This window comes from Triticum urartu, chromosome 2A (genome assembly GCF_056163025.1).
Source record: "Triticum urartu cultivar PI428250 chromosome 2A, HENAU_Tu73, whole genome shotgun sequence".
Taxonomy (NCBI): domain Eukaryota; kingdom Viridiplantae; phylum Streptophyta; class Magnoliopsida; order Poales; family Poaceae; genus Triticum; species Triticum urartu.
Genome location: NC_141874.1, coordinates 69,009,257 through 69,030,885, shown reverse-complemented (window position 1 = coordinate 69,030,885; position 21,629 = coordinate 69,009,257). Strand labels below are relative to the sequence as shown.

At 43.1% G+C, this 21,629-nt stretch overlaps 2 protein-coding genes and 1 pseudogene across 9 annotated transcripts; 1 reads left to right on the top strand and 2 right to left on the bottom strand.

Moving 5' to 3' along the window:
- Positions 1-5,512: 5,512 nt before the first annotated feature.
- LOC125535660 (uncharacterized) lies at positions 5,513-12,078 on the bottom strand. 8 transcript variants are annotated; one of them, XM_087543148.1, is made up of 7 exons: positions 11,451-12,078; positions 11,302-11,366; positions 10,657-10,891; positions 10,478-10,567; positions 10,268-10,341; positions 8,541-8,609; positions 5,514-6,103 (listed from the first exon to the last, which is right to left on the bottom strand). In XM_087543148.1, the coding sequence occupies exons 3-6, from the start codon at positions 10,862-10,864 to the stop codon at positions 8,565-8,567; spliced, it is 417 nt and encodes a 138-aa protein (XP_087399274.1). In that variant the 5' UTR covers positions 10,865-10,891; positions 11,302-11,366; positions 11,451-12,078; the 3' UTR covers positions 5,514-6,103; positions 8,541-8,564. The 8 variants fall into 8 exon arrangements, with proteins under 8 accessions (XP_087399272.1, XP_087399274.1, XP_087399276.1 ...); XM_087543150.1 differs by having other exon boundaries at positions 11,302-11,363; XM_087543152.1 differs by having other exon boundaries at positions 11,470-12,078.
- Positions 12,079-15,750: 3,672 nt separating this feature from the next.
- On the top strand, positions 15,751-17,299 carry LOC125540986 (peroxidase 1-like; annotated as a pseudogene).
- A 2,027-nt stretch (positions 17,300-19,326) lies between these two features.
- Positions 19,327-21,216, bottom strand: LOC125535659 (peroxidase 2). The gene is made up of 3 exons (XM_048698731.2): positions 20,927-21,216; positions 20,619-20,795; positions 19,327-20,106 (listed from the first exon to the last, which is right to left on the bottom strand). Exons 1-3 carry the CDS (start codon positions 21,125-21,127, stop codon positions 19,543-19,545), a joined length of 942 nt encoding a protein of 313 aa, XP_048554688.1. The 5' UTR covers positions 21,128-21,216; the 3' UTR covers positions 19,327-19,542.
- Between the last annotated feature and the right edge of the window lie 413 nt (positions 21,217-21,629).

Genomic DNA, 21,629 nt, shown 5'->3' with positions numbered 1-21,629 from the left:
TACCTCTACCTACTGCCAAAAAGAAATATGAAATGCTTATTTTTGGGGACATTCATATCCCCGTTGAGGTAACTTAGTGATTTATGAAAGTTCTTCGGTTTCATGCTAATCGAAAGTAGTTGTTAACAAGACTTGATCAACCATATTGATGGATCATTTTTGAGAGGTATGAAGTTGATGAATTTAGTAAGCACTACCTTTTGTCCCTACCTTTTGTTTTCTGTTTTTATTAGTTAAATAAAATAAAATTCTATGTTTTGTTTGTTTTCTGAATTTCCCGTGCAATAAAAAAAGACCCAAAAATAAAAGTTCTCAGAATGCTCTGAAAATTTAATACGATTTTTTTGAATATTTAAGAATTTTTGGTGCAAATAATATCAGAGGGAGGTGCACCAGGTGGGCACAACCCACCTGGGCGCGCCAGGACCCCAGGCGCGCCCTGGTGGGTTGTGGTCCCCACGTGGCCCCCCCTCACTTATCTCTTCACACCACATCATCACCTACCTCCAAAAAAATTCAACATTGCTCTCTCTCGTGTTCTTGCTCTCAAACCCGTGGATTTCAATCTCTTTGCTCGAAGCTCCGTTTCCAAAACTGTTTCGGGGGATTGTAGCTTGGTATGTGACTCCTCCGTTTTTCCAATTAGTTTTTGCTTTAATGGTTTAAATTTTGAATAATTATCTACTCTTGGTGCTTATGTAGATGAGCTTGCATGTTGAATTCTTATAGTTCTAAGTAGTTTGAATGCTTGCTATGGCTTCTATGTATCCCTATGAGTAGTCGCTATCAATCTTGTAAAGTTTTGTTGATGAATTTTTGTCACCCCAAAAAATTTCAGAAAATTGTATGCGAACATGATGAACCTATTTGGAAGGAGTTCTTCGAGGAGGAGATCCTCGAGGGCAGCTTCTAGTGACAACTCCACTCGTCGATCTTATGTTAAACCGAGTGAAAGTTCCATTCGAGATGCCGCCACCAAAACATGCCTATGGCCATGCGATGATTATATGGTGCGTGTGGGCATTAAGGAGGAATTTGAGCAATATGTTCACAATGCCGGTCACGGTCCCTACATTTCAGATAAGTGCGATCAACACCACACCCTCACTGAATCATTTGTCAAAGGATTTAAATTTCATTCTTGTGAGTCTAGGGTGTCATTTAAACTGTATGAAAATTCATTTATCATATCACAAGAGATATTTGCTCACCACTGCAAACTCCCATTGTGGGGTTCGCTTGACGAACCGTCAAGGGCTGAGTACCAATCATTCTTAACTAGTCTTTGGTACGATGAGACGAGGGGAGTGACGCAAGGTAGAATAAAGAGTATTCATTTTCTCGCAATTCAGTACTTTGCTTTATTCAATGCGAAATGTATTGTAGGCAAACAAGATTGTAGTACACTTTGTGCTCCAGACTTGAGCCTTTTACGCATCGCTCTCATCGGTGATAGGAGTTATAATCTTAGAGCGATTGTTGCACGCAGACTGCAACACAAGGCTAATAGTGTCTATTTCTATGATGGAATTTATGCCATGCGTTTAGCAAGAGAGCTGGGTGTTTCACCTTTGCCCTTTGACCATATCCTACCCACGCAGTATTTAGATTTTGATGCTATGAAACATCATAAGATCCTTAAAGGAGATATTCATAATTTCACCTATAAATTGTTGTTTAACCAAGCATCTGTGGTATACACATATTTGCCTACGCCCGCTCTCTTTGATTATCACAACAAGGGGAGGTATTCTGTTCTTGAGAGCGAGGCCCGAGCCCACAATGAGGCGGTTGAGGCAGCACGACAGGCCGAGGTGTCCGCACCGAGAGCCTTCGTGAGCTACCACTCTGACTACTATCCAGGCTACTGACTGATTACCAAGTTAGGCCAAAAGCCTAAACTTGGGGGAGTACGTGTTTTCCACCAACATTACATTCATATTTTTATATTTCATTCCAGTTGTCGGTGTCCACACTTTTTCATTGTACCATCCATGTTGGATTTATTTTCTTGCTTTCTTATTGTGTGTTTGAAAAACCTTAGAAAAAATAAAAAAATTAGTTGTAGTGAGTAGTACTAAAAAGAAAACCCCAAAAGATTTCATTGCTCTTCTTTTGCTTCTTGGGAGCTTTTCCGTGTAAATAGTTTCTCTCGTTTTTGCTTTTCCCTTTTATTTGCTTGTTCAAGAAAACCAAAAACTTCAAAAATATTTCAGTGTGTTTCTCTGAATTTATTTTTCCATCTTTTGAGTCATATCGAGGAGAAGACCAGGATGAAAATGTTGAGTGGCTCTCATATGCATTATTGTTGATCTAACAAAGAGCTCATTTTACCTTGTCTTCTCTTGTTGAATAAAATGTTTACAGATTCCAGCTTAGTCCATGGCACTCTTGTACTATTATTATTTTCACATCGTTCGGTCATGGAAGTGAAAGGCAATAATGACAATATTTGATGAACTGGATGTGGCAGAGAGAAACTGGTATGAACTCGACTTGTTCTGCTTTTGTAAATATGTTTAACCTAGTATTTATGATTCAGCCCATTATGATTAAACATGTTTTCAATAACAATTAGATATTATAGTTTCTCATGCCATGCATAAGTAGTTGGGAGTGGATAATGATTTATTTTGGATATCAACATTGCGTTAAAATAATTGTGATGTAGTATGACGATATGGTATCCTCCTCTAAATGTTTGAGTGGCTTGACTTGGCACATGTTCATGCATGTAGTCGAATTAAAACCAACATAGCAACTATGATATTTATGTTCTTGGTGTTCATATCCTACTCATGCTAGTGTCCAATGTTACTTATGCATGATGCATGTTCATGACCGTTGTTGCTCTCTAGCTGGCCGCTTCTCAATCTATTAGCTAGCCTTCACCTGTACTAAGTGGGAATTCTGCTTGTACATCTAAAACCTTGAACCCAAATTATTCCAGATGAGTCCACCATACCTACCTATATGCGGTATTACCCTGCCGTCCTAAGTAAATTTGCATGTGCCACCTCTATAAACTTCAAATAAATATCCTTTTTTGTGTGTCTGGATCGTTCATGGAACGACAGGAGGTGGTCGGTATCTTCCATGCTAAGCGAATTATTCTCAGGTCGAGTGTTTATTCACTCGCCATCGCACGAGAAAATGACGGCAATAGAGATGGCCAGACCCAAACTGCAAACAGAAAAAGCTTACAAATAATCAAACAAAAACTCCCAATGAAGTCAAAACATTTACTTTTATCGCTTGGGAACCACCACTAGCGTGCTTAGTATGGAAGATATTGATAACTGATAGTCGTGAAGTAAATGAGAAGGGTGCATGTCTCAAAATATCATTTACATCTGTTTTAAAAAATTTGAGCTCTGGCATAGCTGCAAATCACTGCTTCCCTCTGCGAAGGAACTATCTATTTACTTTTATGTTGTATCATCATCCTCTAAAATAACCGTCAGAACCTGAGAGCACTGTTGTCATGCTAATGCATTGTGTGTACCTAATGTTGGGTGCATAATGACTGGATTTTTTCTACCATTAATTACAATGCCCTAAGCGGACTGGTCCCATTACTGTGGATGAATGCCGGAGCAAATTTGCAGAACATTGTCGGAGATGCCCTAGGCGCCGAAGCGGAGATCTCCTCTTATATTGCTCACGCTTTTGGCATCATACAGGAGCGGTGCCACACAAAGAATTATCAATATGTCCTTGAGCCAAATCCCGAGTCAGCCTATGTTGATCATTTGATCAATTAAATACTACCCATCATATTAGGTAGTACGATGTAACGTAAAAAGTATTTTTTAGTTGAGTTGTTCGTCTCAACTAAGAAGATTTTGAAAAAAGATATTGTTACAATTTGTTTTTCACACACGTTTTAAGACCCACCTCATAGATTACTAAGTGATGTAAAAGCTACTCCCTTTGTAAATTTTTATTAGTCATTTAACTCATTAAATGAGCTAAAACGACTTATAAAATTTTATAGAGGTAGTAGAAAACCTTTCCTAAACGGAGTAAAAGCTGACAGGGCGAAAATTGAAATTACTCATATTTCTATATATTATTAGGTCTAGTTGCAAAACCAAAAGCTTGAGGACCATCAAGAGTTGGCCATCGAGAACACTACTCTGTAGTCCAAGAAATTAAATTGGCCGTCATATCCAGCATGGGACAAGCAAAAAGACAACTGCCGTAATACATTTTGTCGCAAGAATGCTAGACTCATGGGCCTTTAGGGGACTAATACGGGGTTGTTCCATCTAATCAAACTAGCCCCCCTCCCCCTGATTTTCACCAGGGGTGGGCCTCTTCCCACCCGTTAAACCCAATCTTAAGCCTTCAGCCTTCACGTTTGCTACCACGTGAAGTCTGTAAAAAACCTCCCCATGAATGTAGCATTACTGCCTTTTGTCGACTAGCTGTATGAAAGGGTTCTCTTGGTAATCATGCAAGTAGGTACACCAAGAGCAGTTAATTATTTTGGCAAACCCAACCCCAAAAAAAAGGACTCTAGCATCGTGCCGAGCTGGGCAGGTATGAGTCAATTACACCGGTGGTATTAGAACTTGGCGTAAATGATCACCTTAGTGCTAGAACTTGTGGCATACATCGAAGTGGTGCAAAAACTTGGCTCGAATGTGCAAATACGGTGCAAATATCGTTTCTATACGCATTACTCGAACCAGTGACGCTTGGGTCAAACGGAGTGTGGCGGGTAGCCAACCCAGCAAATAACAATCGATGTCATATAATGATATTAAGCCTTTTACATCCTGACCTAAAATATTGTAAAATAAGAAGAAGGAAAAAAAAAACAGGGAACATAAAATAAGAAATGTAAATTTGAAAAGAAAAAGAAGATACCGCCGTGGGATTTCGTACTAGCGGCCTGACAATTACCACCAGCAGGACCTAGCAATACAACCACTAGCATTTCGTGCCTTAAACATGTTAGTTTTTTTCTTTTTCATTTTTTAGCCTCAAAAATGTAAATTGTATTGTAAATACGTATTCATTTGAGAATCTGCAGTCTGAGGCACACTTGGCTAAATTTTCTTCATACATATATCTAAATTAATCTAGAAATGCAAATATAATTTATAGAAACACACAAAATTTATAAAAAATGCATGGACACTTATAAAACAAAATAAACAGATTAAATCTTGGACAATTTTATATACAACATAGTTATTTTATAAAAAATAGTTTTTTTAACTTATAGCATAATTTATTTAATACAAATATTTTCTAAAATTACTTTGATATTCAATTCATATGCAAAAAATTAAAATTATAAAAAAATCATAATTTAATTTGATGGATTTTAAATTAATAGGTGAGCATTTTTTGGTTTATATATTTATTTATATGTATATTATTTATAATTACAAATTTTATACATATTCTGTTATAGACAGGTAAATTGTAATAATATACAGGTAAATTGTAGCCCAGGAGCACGTTCTGTTATAGACATGTACTGTAACAATTATATTTACACTCCTCCCAAAAAAATTGACACATCAGAATCCATTTGTCTCAAAAAAACATGTGAGAGTCCATAGTTGGAGTGGCACGCCCTCCTACTTGTTTTACACTAGGTGTTGGGGCGCGCCCGTGGCGCGCCTCTTGAGGGGGAGCTGGGCGGTGCCTGGTTGTACTCGCCCCTTTAACACTCTTTTCTATTCTAATTAGCGTTTGGGATGATTGCTTTAGTTAACAAAAAATTAATATGAGAAATAGAAATATATACTATAAAGAATAGTGACAACCATGATGCCCAAAAGCGAACCATAGGTTATCATAGAATTATATTATATTATATTGACACAGTCACACATGGGCTGCAGCGTCTTCGATGGTGCATCTAGAGGCAGTGCACGGTGAGAACCAGGCGGCCCTTTGAAGTGATCCTGAAACGAAATGCACAGATGTCTCCTTCACGAATGTTGGTGGTTGTAGTGGCCCTCTTGTCAGTTCCTAGCATGATGCGACATTCGGTGAGCAGATGGTCGTCTGCAAGTCTGACCATGAGTGTATCATTGTTTGGATCAATGTAGTCGAGCAGGTTCTCTTCAGTATAGTTAACCTGAAAATATTGGTAAAAGAAAGCAAGTTATTTACATGGACAGAAATTGTTGTGTGATATGGAAGATAGGAGCGTGTTCTATGGATATTAATGGTGATAGGAAAGTATCGTTAGTGAGTACATATCTTGAGGACCCACATTTATGAATGCTCAAGTAAAATGGCTGATGAAAGAGCAAAGAGAAGTCAATATTTCTGGTGTCCAATTGATGATTTGAGTATGTACAGCCTAGTGTATGAATAGATAACAAAGGAATGAAAAATGGTAAGCTAGAAAAGATAAAGTAGAAATTTCAAAAGGGGCAGGAGAAAAATAACAACAGACCAGGTGTTGATCTATCTGATATACAGTGAGAAGGGGAACATAATTGGTATTTGTAAGATGACTAAAGTGCTGACTGTTAAGTAGTATGAACAGAACAAGATTTTTTATATCTTAAGCATGGATAGAAGAATAGTATAAATAAGAAAATATGTATGCAACTTCCCTTTGTATCATCACAAACTTACAACAGTTAAGGTAATTAAAATGCATAACAAAACAACATTGTATATTCTGTAAAATGGCTGATGAAGCACATGAAAAGAGTGAAGAAGTAAAGGAAGATGAAGAAGTAAAAATAAATGTGCTTGTAATTGAATGGTCGACTACAGAGTAATATTTTAAAAGTGAGTTGAATGAATCTCATTGAGTATAACAAAGTATGAGAGTGGGAAAGAATGGCGATGAAAGAAAATTGGGCTTACACAAGGCAAATTTGTCATTTTCATATACAGTGTGCGCGTGCCATTAAAGCATTAGTAGTGTTGTTGAAAAGATAAAGTTAAAAGCAGAGATGCTCGGTTAAAATCAAGCAGCATCTTTTCTGTTAAAAAGACAATAAAAAGTGGGACTTGTACAGTATGGAGATACAATTTGGTATACTATGAACTTAGTAAATATTGAATAGGCTGTGCATTTGAGCATACCATGAGCTGGCATGGTTTGGCAAACGTCTTGTTGATTGTGCATGCAGGGAGATTATATTGCACCGAATCATTTTTTCCGCACCAACTATTCTAATAGCAATTCTTTCCTCGCCTTGGTTTTCAAGTCAATCTCTAGCCATTCTAAATGTCCTTACAAGAGGATTAAACTCATCAAGCATCTTCATCAAACCATCAGCTATGTCTCTATCAATACCACTGTCTTTTTCACTATCTTCATTCATCACGGCATTAATTCGATTTGAGACCTCATTTTGTGTGTCATGAATATATAGCTCGGCAAATTTTGGAGTCGCACCTCTATTTGGCAGAAGCGATCCAATACGGTGATATACCTGACCATGAATTTTAAATACATATGGACCACCACCTTCGTTAATATGTTTATCAATACCTGCTCCCATGGAGGTGAAAGCAAAAAGGGAATTGTATTGTCTGATTTTATCCAAGAATTGCTTAGAACGTGAATCACCATCAAACCTAAGTAGTTCTGACAGAAAAAGTGGTGGGTTTCTGAAAGCAGGCATTGACACTTTACCGCCCTTGCAGCATAGGTTATATATGATACGATGCTCAGGCACACACGTTTCTTTCTTACATCTCTCGCGGAACCAAAACACGGCGCCATAGAATTGGCATGTGTACTCAGGCGCTCCCAGATACGACCTCCTTTTATACGATGCTGTAGAGAGAATGCATTAGATGTTTTCAGAAAGTTTCTAAGGTATATGACCTTGACTACAAAAATACCTTTAAAAACTCTGTGTAATCAGAAGAAAACAGAGCGTGTGGTAGATGTAGTCTGGTAGGGTAACTTTCAAACAAACGGAAGAACTAATTTAGCACAGTTCGATAATGACCTAGGTGTTGTTTTTACAATTGATCGCAAGGCGACACAAGCAGGACAGACCTGTTCGATGCCAGATACGCATTTTTCTCTTTTGCATTTGCTGACGGCGCCTTAACTAGCTGTATGTATGTATGCGAGACAACCGGAAAGAAACCACCTCCTATGGCGTAATATACGTTAAAAGGGCACTACCATAATAGGCTTGAATTAGAATGTTGATGATCCATACCCATAAATGCACCATTTGCACCAGAGGACAATGATCCGGGTACAGAATTCAAGGCGCCTAAACAAGTCATTTGCACATAAGTTCACATCACACAGAACGTAATATTATAAGGACAAGAATAACCTATGATCATGTCAAACCATAGCGCACTTTGGAATAGGGCAAGACTTGCTGCCACTCTGTTATGGTGTTGGGAAACAGTTCGACTACGTGCAGCAGCATGATCGAAATCAGGATCAGTGGAATTCATGTTCTCTGTTTTTTATGCATATAAATATCACAGCCGGTGAAAGAAAAAAAGTGCGAGTAAGCACACACAATCCAAGCACAAGTAACTCAACCCAGATAAAATGAGTGGCAAGCACACCTTACCGCAGAGTCGATATGCCCAGCAGATCAAATAACAAGGTAAACTCGAGTATCAATTGATGACGCCAATTCCTGAGAAAAGATACCGTAACTTAAGTGATTGAAAGCAACCAACTCATGAGAAGCACATACCATATTCAGCAACAATGACCTAATTCCATAGTATAACTATGATAACTAAGATTCTACATTACATTCAATATCAGTTAGTTCATTTCAACACCCAATACAGCAGTAAGAGTATTACAGACGTAGTAAACATGATATTGCAAATTGTCCTTAAAGATGGAACTCAAAATCTTATAAAATGACCTCGATATGCAGTCTTAATCTGTATATAATATCTGATGACAAGGCTTTTAGGGTACATATTATTATCAGATTACTTGCTCTTGTTCAAAATCTCTAAGAACAAAAGTCTTAATCTCCATATAATATCCGATGACAACGATATAGTCATGAAGAAGAGTGGCTTTCAGGGTACATATTATTATGAAATTACTTGCTCTTGCTCAAAATCTCTAAGAACAAAAGTCTTAATATCTATATAATATCCGATGACAACGATATAGTCATGAAGAAGAGTGGCTTTCAGGGTACATATTATTATCAAATTACTTGCTCTTTATTATTTTTTGCGATGTCGAGAATCATGAAAAAGAGTGATGAGAATTATGTGTACAGGTAAGCATGTACGTGATCAACCGGGAAGGCAAAATGTAAGCCAAAATGGATAGAGCAGAGTACAATCAGGAAGGCAAAATGGAAAAGTTAGTACAAAGTTGAGTCACTTATTTTGAGACGGAGGGAGTAGATTAATATATAATGGATGTATTGATGACAAAGATATTCATGTAACTGAAACAGTACGCGAAACTGAATCTTAATGTGCATTTAGCACATACGAAACGTCAATCGATTCATGTGGTCTATGAGCAGCGAATCTGTACTTTTGGATGAAAATTTGAACGATTGGAGAGTCAAATGACCTTGTAGCTGTCTCAATCATCTAACAAACTATCTGTTGCACCACTTCTAAAACTGGCAACTTATTTGTTGTTTCTTTGTAGATCAGTATTTTGAATGGCACAAGCAAGTTCAGTTCTTGTTTTAAAGTGCACACCGCAGCAGAATTGATTTGAAATCCACCTTCACACAATCACACATAAAAATCTTGCTCAAAATCTCTAAGAAGAAAAATAAGAACTAACCGAACTATATTGCTTGGAACCTTATACAAGAAAAGCTACACTACACTGGTATTTGTTGTATCTCTGTAGATAACTGAATTCTAAACGCCAGCAACAAGTTCAGTTAAGTTCATTTCCTACTAAAGCATACAACACAGCTCAATTGATTTCAAATTCATCTTTATACAGTGGCACATAACAATCTTTCTCAGAATCTCTATGAACAAAAAGAATAACGAACTGAACAATCTCACTTGAAATCTCATACAAGAAAAGTTACAGTAAACCGCTATTTGCTGTTTCTTTGCACATAACTGAATTTTAAACGGCACAAACAAGTTCAGTTAGGTACATCTCGTTTTAAGGCATATAACACAGCAGAATTGATTTCAAATCTATGTTTGTACACTCGCACATAACAATTCTCCTCAGATTCTCTAAGAAGAAGAAGAAGGACAAACTCAACAAGCTTGCTTGAAATCTCATACAAGAAAAAGCACAATAAATTGAAGCGGCAAGGAAAAGTGCTGAAAATCGAACCTCAACACAAAGATGATCGTTTGAGCAGATGAAACAGCAAGGCAAATCTGACGACGAACCAATTAGTGCGATTTCTGAAAAAAGAAAAACAAATTTAACGTCTCACAGTGAGAGGACATAAGATCAAACAGTTCATGAGTTACACAGGCACGAACCAAAAATCGACACAGAAACATCCATGGATACGCATCAGTAGACCACAAACCATACCTTGGTGACGATGACAGCCGCAGAATTCATTGACGAACAAGATCAGCGATCGACGAAGAACTACAGCTCTCACACTCAACCAACAACCACCTACAACGACAGAACATCCACGACCAGTAAGCACAGCAGCAATAGATCCGAAAAGGGAAGAATGTCGGGTAAGGGAGGGGCAATCTCACCTTCATGGTGGTCTACAGAAGCAGTGCAACGACGGGTGGAGAGAGGCGGAACGACGAACCGAGGACGAGAGGCGGCGGCTGGAGCGAGGTGGACGGACGAACAGAGGACGAGAGCAGGAGGCGCATCATCCCCAGTAGGGTTTGGAGAACTGACAGTGGGGTTTGTTTCTTCACCATCCCCAATAGGACCATGTTGTTGTGCCAGCATGCCAATCCTCAGCTACTCCCTCCGTTCCTAAATATTTGTTTTTTAGAGATTTCAAATGGACTACCACATACGGATGTATATAGACATATTTTAGAGTGTAGATTCACTCATTTTGCTCCGTATGTAGTCATTTATTAAAATCTCTAGAAAGACAAATATTTAGGAACGGAGGGAGTAGATCCTAAGAAGATAAACACCAGTTGTGAGTTGTGACCAACTAAGTTAAAAGATTTGGGGCCAAGTGCATGCAGAACAACTAAACCAACAGGCAAAAGAGAAAATTCAGAGAAGTAAAATATTATAAGACAACCAAATTGGGATTTTAGTAAGAACTGAAAAATGAGTTCCGAGGGTCCAAGTTCCAAACCGATGAATTGAGATTTGAAACACCTAAACAAAGAAGAAAAAGGAGAAGTGCAGATGCTGATTGAAAATACCATGATGTCCTCTTCCTGTTCCATCAACTGCTCCACCTGCCTCCCTTCTTCTGTGTCTCCAGCTGCTGCATCAGCATCAAATGAGAAACAATAATGCCCAAAAGCAGAGCACGAACACCAGCCAAGAGAAGAATAGTAGCATTACTCACTCAAACTTGTTGGATCCACCTGTAGGATGAAGATGAACTCGATCAAACTGCCAGTGATCCTTCGTCTTTGACTTCCTCTGGGGCGGCCGCGATGCCGTTTACATTGGGGCCATGGTGTCCCTAGAGACCTCACCAGCACGCCCGACACGACAGTGGCTGCCCGAGCCCGGGCCTCCATGCCAGCGACGCTGCGGCGCGGACGGGAGGCCCCCGATCCAAGAGCGGATCAAGCCACCACCGACCCCGAGACCACGCCCGACCTTGCCGGCGCCGACCGGTGAACCTACCCCGTCCGCCGTCGTACCTCCCTTTTCTCTTTCCTATCTCTTTATCCCTCCTCTCCTTCCTTCTCTCTCCCTCCTCTCTCATCTTCTCTCTCCTGCACTGGTCGTCGGGGGAGAGGAGAGAACGAGCAGCTCGAGAAGGAGCAAAGTCGGTCACCTCCATCGGACGAAGAGGAGGGGTTGAGCCATGGAGGAGCGGTAGCAGCGGCTGGTGGTGGAGGGAGGATCGAGGAAGAGGGATGAGGAAGGCTGCAGGATCGGAGGAAAAGAGTTTGCTTCCCTACAAAGGCATTGTGCCCAATCACAATGACGAACCCCTATTGCTCCTACATGGGGAGGTGCTATCTAGCGGCATTTTTTCTATCGTTTTTTTCTTCTTCTCACGCATGATAACGCAATTGGCCAGGCACAAAGCTCTCTCCTGATTGGCCTCCCACAACAGTTCGCCTGACGTGGCCCACTCCATGGATCGCCATTTACGTGACTGTTAATGGGTTTTATGGGTAGTTCGTTCGAAACCCCACGGGCGAAACTTTTACAGATTAAAATTGTTGATTTATATTACTTAATTCAAAGATATAAAACTTGTGTATGCTTATACATCCGCAAGTGAACTCTGGGCGGATGGTTAGCCGCGCGCTATGGTTAGACCACGGTCACTAGTATGAATCCCTCTGCATCATATTTTTCATTCTAACAAAAATTGCGATGTTTTACTGAGAAGTGAGACCCACCAGATGCCACACGTCTAACAGGTGCCTTTTCGTGAGAAAAAATAAATAAAAAACTGAGGGTGCTTTTGCAAAAAGAGCACGCCACATGCCCAGCCTTCACTATGCAGTCACTGACAGCGGGCCCTATGCCACGATGCCATGCCTCGTCAGTGTTGCGGCCGTATACAAACAAGATTTGCACCGTATTTGCATGTCCGAACCAAGTTTTTGCACCACTTTAATGTATCCCGCAAGTTCTAGCACTAAAGTGACCGTTTGCGCCAAGTTCTAGCACCACTGGTGTAATTGACTCTTATCTATGTACTACCTCTGTCCTGGTTTACAGGCCCCTTTTATATTTTGTGTCAAATTTTGATCAGAAATTTAACTAACAAAATATGAATGCATGCCATAATTAAAAAATTACATCCTTTGATTCGTATTTGTACATAGTTTTCAATGTTGCTATTTTTAGTGACATGCATTAATATTTTGTTAGTTAAATTCAAAGTCAAAATTTGGCACAAAACATGAAGGTGACGAATAAAGTAGGACGGAGGTAGTGCAAAACATTCAAGACAAATCCGGTGTTGGATCGCGAGCCGAGAAAAGAAATTGACTTTTGGTGGAGCCCAAGCCTTTCATGTCACGGGATCCATCGGGGAAAGAGTCCTCCCAAGAAATTATGCTTTTATATGCGGTGGACGCCGGGTGGATTTCATCATTGGAGTGCTTCCAGAGAATGTCATCCTCCACAAGTTCATCAAGAAGGAAGCCATGCACAAGCATCCAAACTCCAAAGGGAAAAAAACTCCCAATGTGGGCAGCCGAGATGATAGTGTTCTGTTTGGTCTTAAGGATCCAAGCGTTATCTTTAAGGGCTTCATGCACCTTTCAATTCTTACTTCTTGAGGCTTCAAAGATGCGATGCAATGTCCTTAGGCTTACGCCCAAGGAGCCATGAGAAGTCCCAAAATGATGTCTTTGTGCCATTGCCCACGGTGATAGTGGTGGAAGCATATAAAAAATTTAGGTCCTCGTCAGTGCACGGATTTTCAAGCCCCACACACAACTTGTTGGGTTCTTTCCATTCATACCATGACCAACGAAGACGTAGAGCTCTCACAAATTTGTTAGTGTTTAGGACATACGCCAAGATCACCGTACTCACTGGGGCAGCATACAATCTCGCAGTTGACGTTGCGCTTCGTCTTGTTGAAGCCGGACCAAAAAAAAACCCGCTCAATTTTGTTCAGGTTTTGGAGCGTGTGCTCAGCAGGACGGTGAGAGGCATGATGGAGTACACCGGTCAACTTGGGAGGAAACCACAAACTTAACAAGCAAAGTTCAACCAGTGGTAGTTACAGAAATACACACGGTCGATGCCGCCTCAATCTTTCGGTGTCCATCTCCCCCATGCATCAGAAACTCAAATCTAACCAGCACTTGTTCGGAGGCAAGGAAGCCTAAGAAAATTCGTCCGGCCTACAGATCGGGCCTAAACATCCGTCGGTGCTGGCCTATGGCTGTGCGGCCTTAGTTCTGCCTCACCATTACCCACCGTGCATTTGAGAAGCCAGGCTCACCTTCCCCTCCAAAAAAAGAAGAATAAGAAGCCAGGCTCACCTCTCAGCGTCCCAGCTGAGGTATTATCTCGTGCTCACTGAAGGCGACGGGAGCGCAAGATGACTGCCCAATAGATCTAATCATTAGAGTGCTTTCAGAGAATGTCATCCTCCACGAGATCATCAAGAGGGAAGTCATGCACAGGCGTCTAAAGAGTAAAAAACTCCCAGATGTGGGCAACGGAGACGATAGTGTTTTGTTTGATCTCGAGGATCTAAGCGTTATCTTTAAGGGCTTCACTCTCATTTAAATTCTTCCTTCTCGAAGCTTTAAAGATAAGGTGTGATGTCCTTTGGCTTACGGCCAAGGAGACATGGGAAGTCCTAAAATGGTGTCTTTGCGCCATTGCCCACGGTGATAGTGGTGGAAGCATATAAAAAATCTAGGTCCTTCTTGGTGCACGAATTTCCAAGCCTCACACACAGCTTGTTGGGCCCTTTCCATTCATACCATGGCCAATGAAGACGCTGAGCTCTCACAAATTTGAGTGTTTAGAACGCCAAGGCCACCGTACTCACTCGGGCAGCATACAATCTCCCATTTGACATTGTGCTTAGCGCTGGTGGTCTTGTTGGAGCCAGACCAAAGAAAAGCCCGCTCAATTTTGTTGAGGTTTTAGAGCGTGCTCAGCGGGACGATGAGAGGCGTGATGGAGTACACTGCTTAGGAGGAATCGACCGACTTAGCAAGCAAAGTTCGACCAATGGTAGTTACAGTTTCTAGACAAAAAAAAATGCACACGGCCGATGGCGCCTTAATCTTCCGGTGTCCATCTCCCCCATGCTTCAGAAACTCAAATCTAACCAGCAATTCTTCGGAGGCAAGGAAGCCTAAGAAAATTCGTCCGGCCTGTAGACCGGGCCACGTTAGGGCCGGCCTAAACATCCGTCGGTGCCGGTCTACGGCTGTGCGGCCTCAGTTCTGCCTCACCATTCCCTCCGTGCGTTTGAGAAGCTAGGCTCACCTCTCAGCGTCCCAGCTGCAGAATTGTCTCGTGTTGGCCGAAGGCGACGGGAGCGCAAGATGACTGCGCACCGGTCAAAACGAGGGTGAATCGCCTTGGAACAAGGCTGACTCTACTATTCGTATGTACGTAAGGCCAAACGGTTGGCGTCCACGCACACATGGCTCCAGGCGTCCGTGAGCATGGAACTGATGAAAAAAGAGAGATCGTTCAATGTTTTGCATATATCTGCGCGATAAACTCCAAGAGAGATCGCTCAAGTTGGCCAGGTTGGTGTTAGCGGTAGCGAGTAGCGACTCAAGCTGGAAGCTGCCGCAGCCTAAGCCTTGGATGCATGCGCGACCCTTCCTTCCAAATAAGCTTGATCGATGCCAATATGCCATCTACTCCCTCCTTTCCTATTTATAAGGCTCAATTCAAAAATCTCACCAACCAAGATAAACGATGAGTGGTGGAATATTTTTTGTAGTTTGTAAAAACACCTAATTAATGTTCTTGTTTTTCTCAAAAAATTATGTTTACGAATGCATTAATTACAATGCATGCATGCATAAAGTGAATGTTGGAAGCTCTATCCCTAGTAGGAGACGGTGGGCGATCTGCATATGCACGTGAGCTGAATCTTTGGCTATAAATATGCATGCGATGCACTACTCTCTTGCACAAGCCACCAAGTCACCACCGCTCCAGTAAGAAGTGCAGGTAGCTAGTAAGCAGGCGTGGCTTTGCTCTTCAGCTCTTGTAGCTAGTTAGCTAACCATGGCCGCCTCAGCGTCCTGCATTTCTCTGGTGGTGCTCGTGGCTCTGGCCACGGCGGCGTCGGGGCAGTTGTCGCCGACGTTCTATGACACGTCGTGCCCCAGGGCTCTGGCCACCATCAAGAGCGGCGTCATGGCCGCCGTGAGCAGCGACCCTCGGATGGGCGCGTCACTGCTCCGGCTGCACTTCCACGACTGCTTCGTCCAAGTAAGTTGGCCACATGCATGCATGGCCTGATAGCCGTCACGTACCCGGTTTTCTATCGGTTTTGCTTGCTGAATGCTGAACACTATGCGTATGTGATGTGCAGGGCTGCGACGCGTCTGTTCTGCTGTCTGGCATGGAACAAAACGCTATCCCGAACGCGGGGTCGCTGAGGGGCTTCGGCGTCATCGACAGCATCAAGACGCAGATCGAGGCCATCTGTAATCAGACCGTCTCTTGCGCTGACATCCTCACCGTCGCCGCCCGCGACTCCGTCATCGCTGTAAGAATATCATCTTACGATCATGTAGATCATCGACTGGATGCTCGGCATCTTTTACACCATCGTTATCGAAAAAGGCTTCCACCCCGTTTTATAGATAAAGCCAAGCACCATGACAAGGTTCAACAACACACACGCACACAAAGGTCTAGCACCACAAGAAGTCGAAAGGTTAATGCTGAGGGCATAGCTCAACAAGCCCTGAAAGACAAAAAAAGAAAGGCGCGCACGCGGAGGGTGCGGCACAACATCTAGTCTGGCTCCGGGAATGGTGGGGGGAGGGGTGGCGCCAAGCTGAAGGCCAACCGTTTGTTTGCCTTCTATTTGAATTCTTCGCGTGCAGCTCGGGGGGCCGTCATGGACAGTCCCTTTGGGGAGAAGAGATTCCATAGATGCAAACGAGGCAGAGGCAAACAGCGAACTTCCAGGCTTTAATTCTAGCCGCTCAGAGCTCGAGGCAGCATTCCTCAGGAAGGGCGGACTCAATACGGTCGACATGGTGGCCCCCTCAGGCGCGCACACCATCGGCCAGGCGCAGTGCTCGACCTTCCGGGCTCGGATCTACGGCGGTGACACCAACATCAGTGCGGCCTATGCGGCGTCGCTTAGGGCCAACTGCCCCAGACAGTGGGCTCCGGTGACGGCAGCCTGGCGAACCTGGACACGACGACCCCCAACACGTTCGACAACGCCTACTACACCAACCTCATGTCACAGAGGGGGCTCCTGCACTCGGACCAGGTGCTGTTCAACAACGACACCACTGACAACACTGTCCGGAACTTCGCTTCGAACCCGGCAGCGTTCAGCAGCGCCTTCACGACCGCCATGATCAAGATGGGCAACATCGCGCCGAAGACAGGGACGCAGGGCCAGATCAGGCTCAGCTGCTCCAGGGTGAACTCATAATTGACAGACGAGTTACTGTCTACTAGTCAGCACCACACGTGAATGAATAAGACCACAGAACCAGTGGCCAATATGAATACCAGCTCTTTGAAAACTTGTATTTTATGTACGAGCAGCAGCAAATCATGCATGCATCTACATATATATGTAACGATCGCATTCCCACTTTCTCATGCAAAGGCATGGATAATTGCTATCGATCCTACTTATACCACTTCCTATGTCCAGGTGCATAGGGCATCTAATGATTTTCATATGAAAAGAATTATGCAAAGAAATTATCCAATTCCGATGCATGCTCTCGTGAAGGTTATCTCTGAGGTTTAGGTTTCTACTCCCTCCGTTCCAAAATATTTGTTTTTCTAGACATTTCAAATGGACACAACATACGGATGTATGTAGACATATTTTAGAGTGTAGATTCACTCATTTTGCTTCGTATGTAGTCACTTGTTAAAATCTCTAGAAAGACAAATATTTAGAAACGGAGAGAGTAGTTGAAAACAGTCTCAGGTGAATGACGAGTTTCATACTTCTATTTGGATAGTGGGTTCAGGTATGTTTTCACCGATCGCCTCGCTCGAAAAAAAAAAGGATCACCATTGAAGTTGTATCATGTCGACAGATCGTTTACCGACACGGTTCTAGGTTGACAAATTGTGATCGGGGATACATCCCTCGAAGTGGCTATGCCACACTCAACATGCAGTCGTCACCGAACACGGTCAAAACAATAACGTTGTGTGACTCTCACAAGTATATGACAACCCGTTACATCGCTGCCATATACGCCCATTGTTAAAAATGCTGACTGTGACGCTTGCTAGCATTACGGCACCTCAGACAGATCAACGCAAATATCCCCCCCCCCCCCCCCCCAGTTTACGTTGTAACTACACCGAGGCATCCTGGAGCGCCTGTTATGAAAGACGACCCTACCTCATCACATCTCCTCACCCTCCTCAATGTCCTCTCTCCTGCCACTTGTAGCCTTTCCTTAGTGTCCTCTGGAGGCCAATGCACCATGAGAGGTCATGGGCAGTTATCAAAGTTGAGGGTAACATAGGCCAAAATATATGTTGGAAATATGTCGAGGCACTAAGAAAATTGTTATTATTATATTTCAATTTTCGTGATTAAATTTATACTTCTATAATATGATTGCATTAGCTCTTAAAATATTTCCATAGCCTCGGTATTAAGTCATGTGTGATTGAATGTCGTGTTCCAACAGACCCTGACGGGGAAAATGGACAGCATGACTCTGCTTGGTTGATGGGGGACAAATTATTGCAGGGCCCAAACGGCTTTCCCTGGAAACTCCATTTGCCCAGGGCATTTTCTGTTAAATTTGTACATGTATCATAGTTATTTTAAATTTCATAAAAAATATTGCAAGAAATCTTCGCAGCAACGCGCAGGGTATCATCTAGTATATCATGAATGAAGGCCTGAATTGTACAGTCTTGTTAAAATCAAGATATCCATGTGGTATGGACAAAGAGTAGTAGTCTTAACGAAAGACAACTTCGAACCGTGGATGGACAAGTTGCAGTAGATATCGCCTTTTGTGATCACAATGAATTAATTCGACACTTGCTCCTCTCTTACACACTTGAAATGCTCCTCCAGTGAGCCATCCATATTGCTTTCCATCTATCACGGCCGACATCAATAAGGAATATGTTTGGTAATTTGTTGAAAGAAATTCATCCTTGGCTCAAAGTGCACATCCGTGTTGCTGTGTGCATTTTTCTTTGGGCAATATGGAGATGTGAATGATCATGCTTTTAACTAGGCAAAAGTTTCAAATTTTTTTACAAGTCATCTTCCGAGCCACCAGTTTTTGGGTCAGTACAAGATGCTCTCTCCAGGATGTGGATGCGTGGGAGTCCATGGCTTTGGGTGCACCTGTTGGGAGATTATCGTCAGGGCTTTATTCGTCCATTTTGGATGACGATCTGGTGATAGGATAGCTGGAGATTAGGGGAACAAGTGGACGATGTAATACTTTCTGTTTTCGTTGTTCTAGTTCGGCCCATGTATTTGAACTTTTCTCCTGCTTCGGACTTTGTTCTAAAATACTACGGGTGTTGGTCAGGGGGATTTTTCCTCCTTTCAGGGAAAAAAAGGATGAAGCAGCAATAATTCATATAGTATAGAAGTCAACAAGTAACTGACGCAAGGGAAACCTTCATGCCTTTGCACGAGGCCTTGACATACATATATGACACATCTCCTGTTTTCAGAAGCTTATGGTCCAAGAAAGGGCGCCCAAGTACATTTTGGATGTTGTATAATGGCCATTGCTAGCCTTATTAATCTCACATATATGACCATTTTTTAGCAATTAATTCACCTTTGAGCAGCTGAGCCTGACCTGCCCCTGAGAGCCAGTCAATGGGCTGAGGTTCCCCATCTTCACCATGGCTGAGGTGAAGGCGCTGCTGAACGCCGCTGGGTTGCTTGCGAAGTTGTTGACGGTGTTGTCGGTGCCGCCGCCGGTGCCAGTGAAGAGCACCTGGTCGGAGTGCAGGAGACCCTTCTGGGACTTGAGGTTGCTGTAGTAGGCGTTGTCGAAGGAGTACGGGGTCGACACGTCCAGATTGGCCAGGTTGCGGTCGCCGGAGCCGGTCGGCTGGGGGCAGTTGGCCTTGAGCGACGTCGCGAAGCCGGAGTTGATGTTGGTCTCGTTGTAGAGTCTGTCCCTGAAGTTCTGGCACTGCGCCTGCCCGATGGTGTGGGCGCCCGAGAGGGCGACCATGTCGGTCACGGTGAAGCCTTTGTCGCCGAAGGATTGGGTGAGGTTAACGAGGTCAAAGAATGGGGGAGGTAGGTCGGAGTTCGCCGCGGCTTCGTTTGCATTGGTGGAGTCCCTCCTTCCAAGAGGAACCGTCCACGAAGGTCCTCCTAACTGTACCAGAGGACAAAACAATATCCAGGGTGAGCAAATTATGTTAGAGTAATCTTGATGATTAAGTTGTGTTTAGCATGCGCTTAGTGCTAAGAGTCAAAGTCCAGTTGGAGTACTAGTGGGTTACGTACGTGGCTATTGCTATGTACTAGTCCTGCAAGTTGCCGTGAGTCAGCTCATGAGTCTGGTACGTGTAGGAGATTAGGAGTACAAGTTATTGGTATTGTTTAGCGTGTCGGTGTATGCTTTTGGAGTCCAAAAGCAAGCCCGTGTAAGATAGGCTTTGTGTTGGGTCGGTTGGTTCTGCATATTTATATGCACGGCACGGCCGGTTGATTGTATCAGGTAGTGGAAAACAGAAAAAGGAATAAAAAGAAGAGGCACGACACGTGCCTTTGGCCAAAGTTTTTCGTGTGCGTGTTCTTCGTCTATTTTGATGTGATCGATTCTGTGGGCAGAATTCCAATAAATTAGCCGGTCTACTTGGTGGTGACACAGGTTGGAGGTCTTACGGCGACGACAGAGTCGCGGGCAGCGACGGTGAGGATGTCGGCGCAGGAGACGGTCTGCTTGCACATGGTCTCGAGCTTCGCCTTGATGCTGTCGATGACTTCGAAGCCTCGCAGCGACATCACGTTCGGGAAAGCGTTTTGTTCCATGCCAGACAGCAGAACAGACGCGTCACAACCCTGCACATGTAGTTAAGCAGCATAATCAGGAAGCATGCATGGATAACTATGGACCCTAGTGTTTAACAAACAAAACCGGAATGAAAACAGGGAGCGTGCCGACTATCAGGTTATGTATTTGAAGAGCTTACTTGGACGAAGCAGTCGTGGAAGTGCAGCCGGAGCAGCGACGCGCCCATGCGGTTCTCCTTGTTGACGGCAGCCGTCACGGCGGCCTTGATAGTGGACAGAGCGTTCGGGCACGACGTTTGGTAGAACGTCGGCGACAACTGCGCCGACGCCGCCATGGCCAGGCACAAGAGCAACACGGTTGATAGAGACGAATGGGCCATGGCTTCTTGCTAGCCAACGTCTAGTGAGAGACACTAGCTTAATTGTGATAGGAAGAGGCGCTTGTACTGGATGCAATGCAATGCCCTGCATTCCATGCAGATATATATATAGCCGCTCGCAGGCTTGGCAATTCTGGCACATGGCGATTGTAGTGGCCACACGCCCACTTCTGCCGTTGGGTTGCAAAATTTTCCTCTTTTACGGGGCCGTTATGGTGCAACTTGGTGCATGCATGGAATGATACTGCAAAGTCACAATCATCACTCATCAGAGGGATATTCGGGTGACTAAGTTCTTCTAGTATGGTAGAGTTATTTATCTAAAACCATCACACTTGAAGCTAGGGTAACCACTTGGTACCACATTGAAGGCAGATCATAAAAAACCACCGAAAATGTGCCTAATGCGTAACGCAGAGCACTGATAGTCGGATAACCTCGCGAAAACAGTCAAACTGACTGGTTGGGCCCACCTGTAAGGCTGACGTGGATTGCCTATGTG

Excerpts from the sequence above, each read along its gene's own strand:
- LOC125535660 (XM_087543146.1), bottom strand. The coding sequence starts at position 10,864 with ATGCTGGCACAACAACATGGTCCTATTGGGGATGGTGAAGAAACAAAC. Across the intron at positions 10,568-10,656 it reads TTCTGTAGACCACCATGAAG|GTGGTTGTTGGTTGAGTGTG; the intron begins GTGAGATTGCCC and ends CTGTCGTTGTAG. Across the intron at positions 10,342-10,477 it reads CGGCTGTCATCGTCACCAAG|AAATCGCACTAATTGGTTCG; the intron begins GTATGGTTTGTG and ends TTCTTTTTTCAG.
- LOC125535659 (XM_048698731.2), bottom strand. The coding sequence starts at position 21,127 with ATGGCCCATTCGTCTCTATCAACCGTGTTGCTCTTGTGCCTGGCCATG. Across the intron at positions 20,796-20,926 it reads TCCACGACTGCTTCGTCCAA|GGTTGTGACGCGTCTGTTCT; the intron begins GTAAGCTCTTCA and ends CTACATGTGCAG. Across the intron at positions 20,107-20,618 it reads CCCGCGACTCTGTCGTCGCC|TTAGGAGGACCTTCGTGGAC; the intron begins GTAAGACCTCCA and ends CCTCTGGTACAG.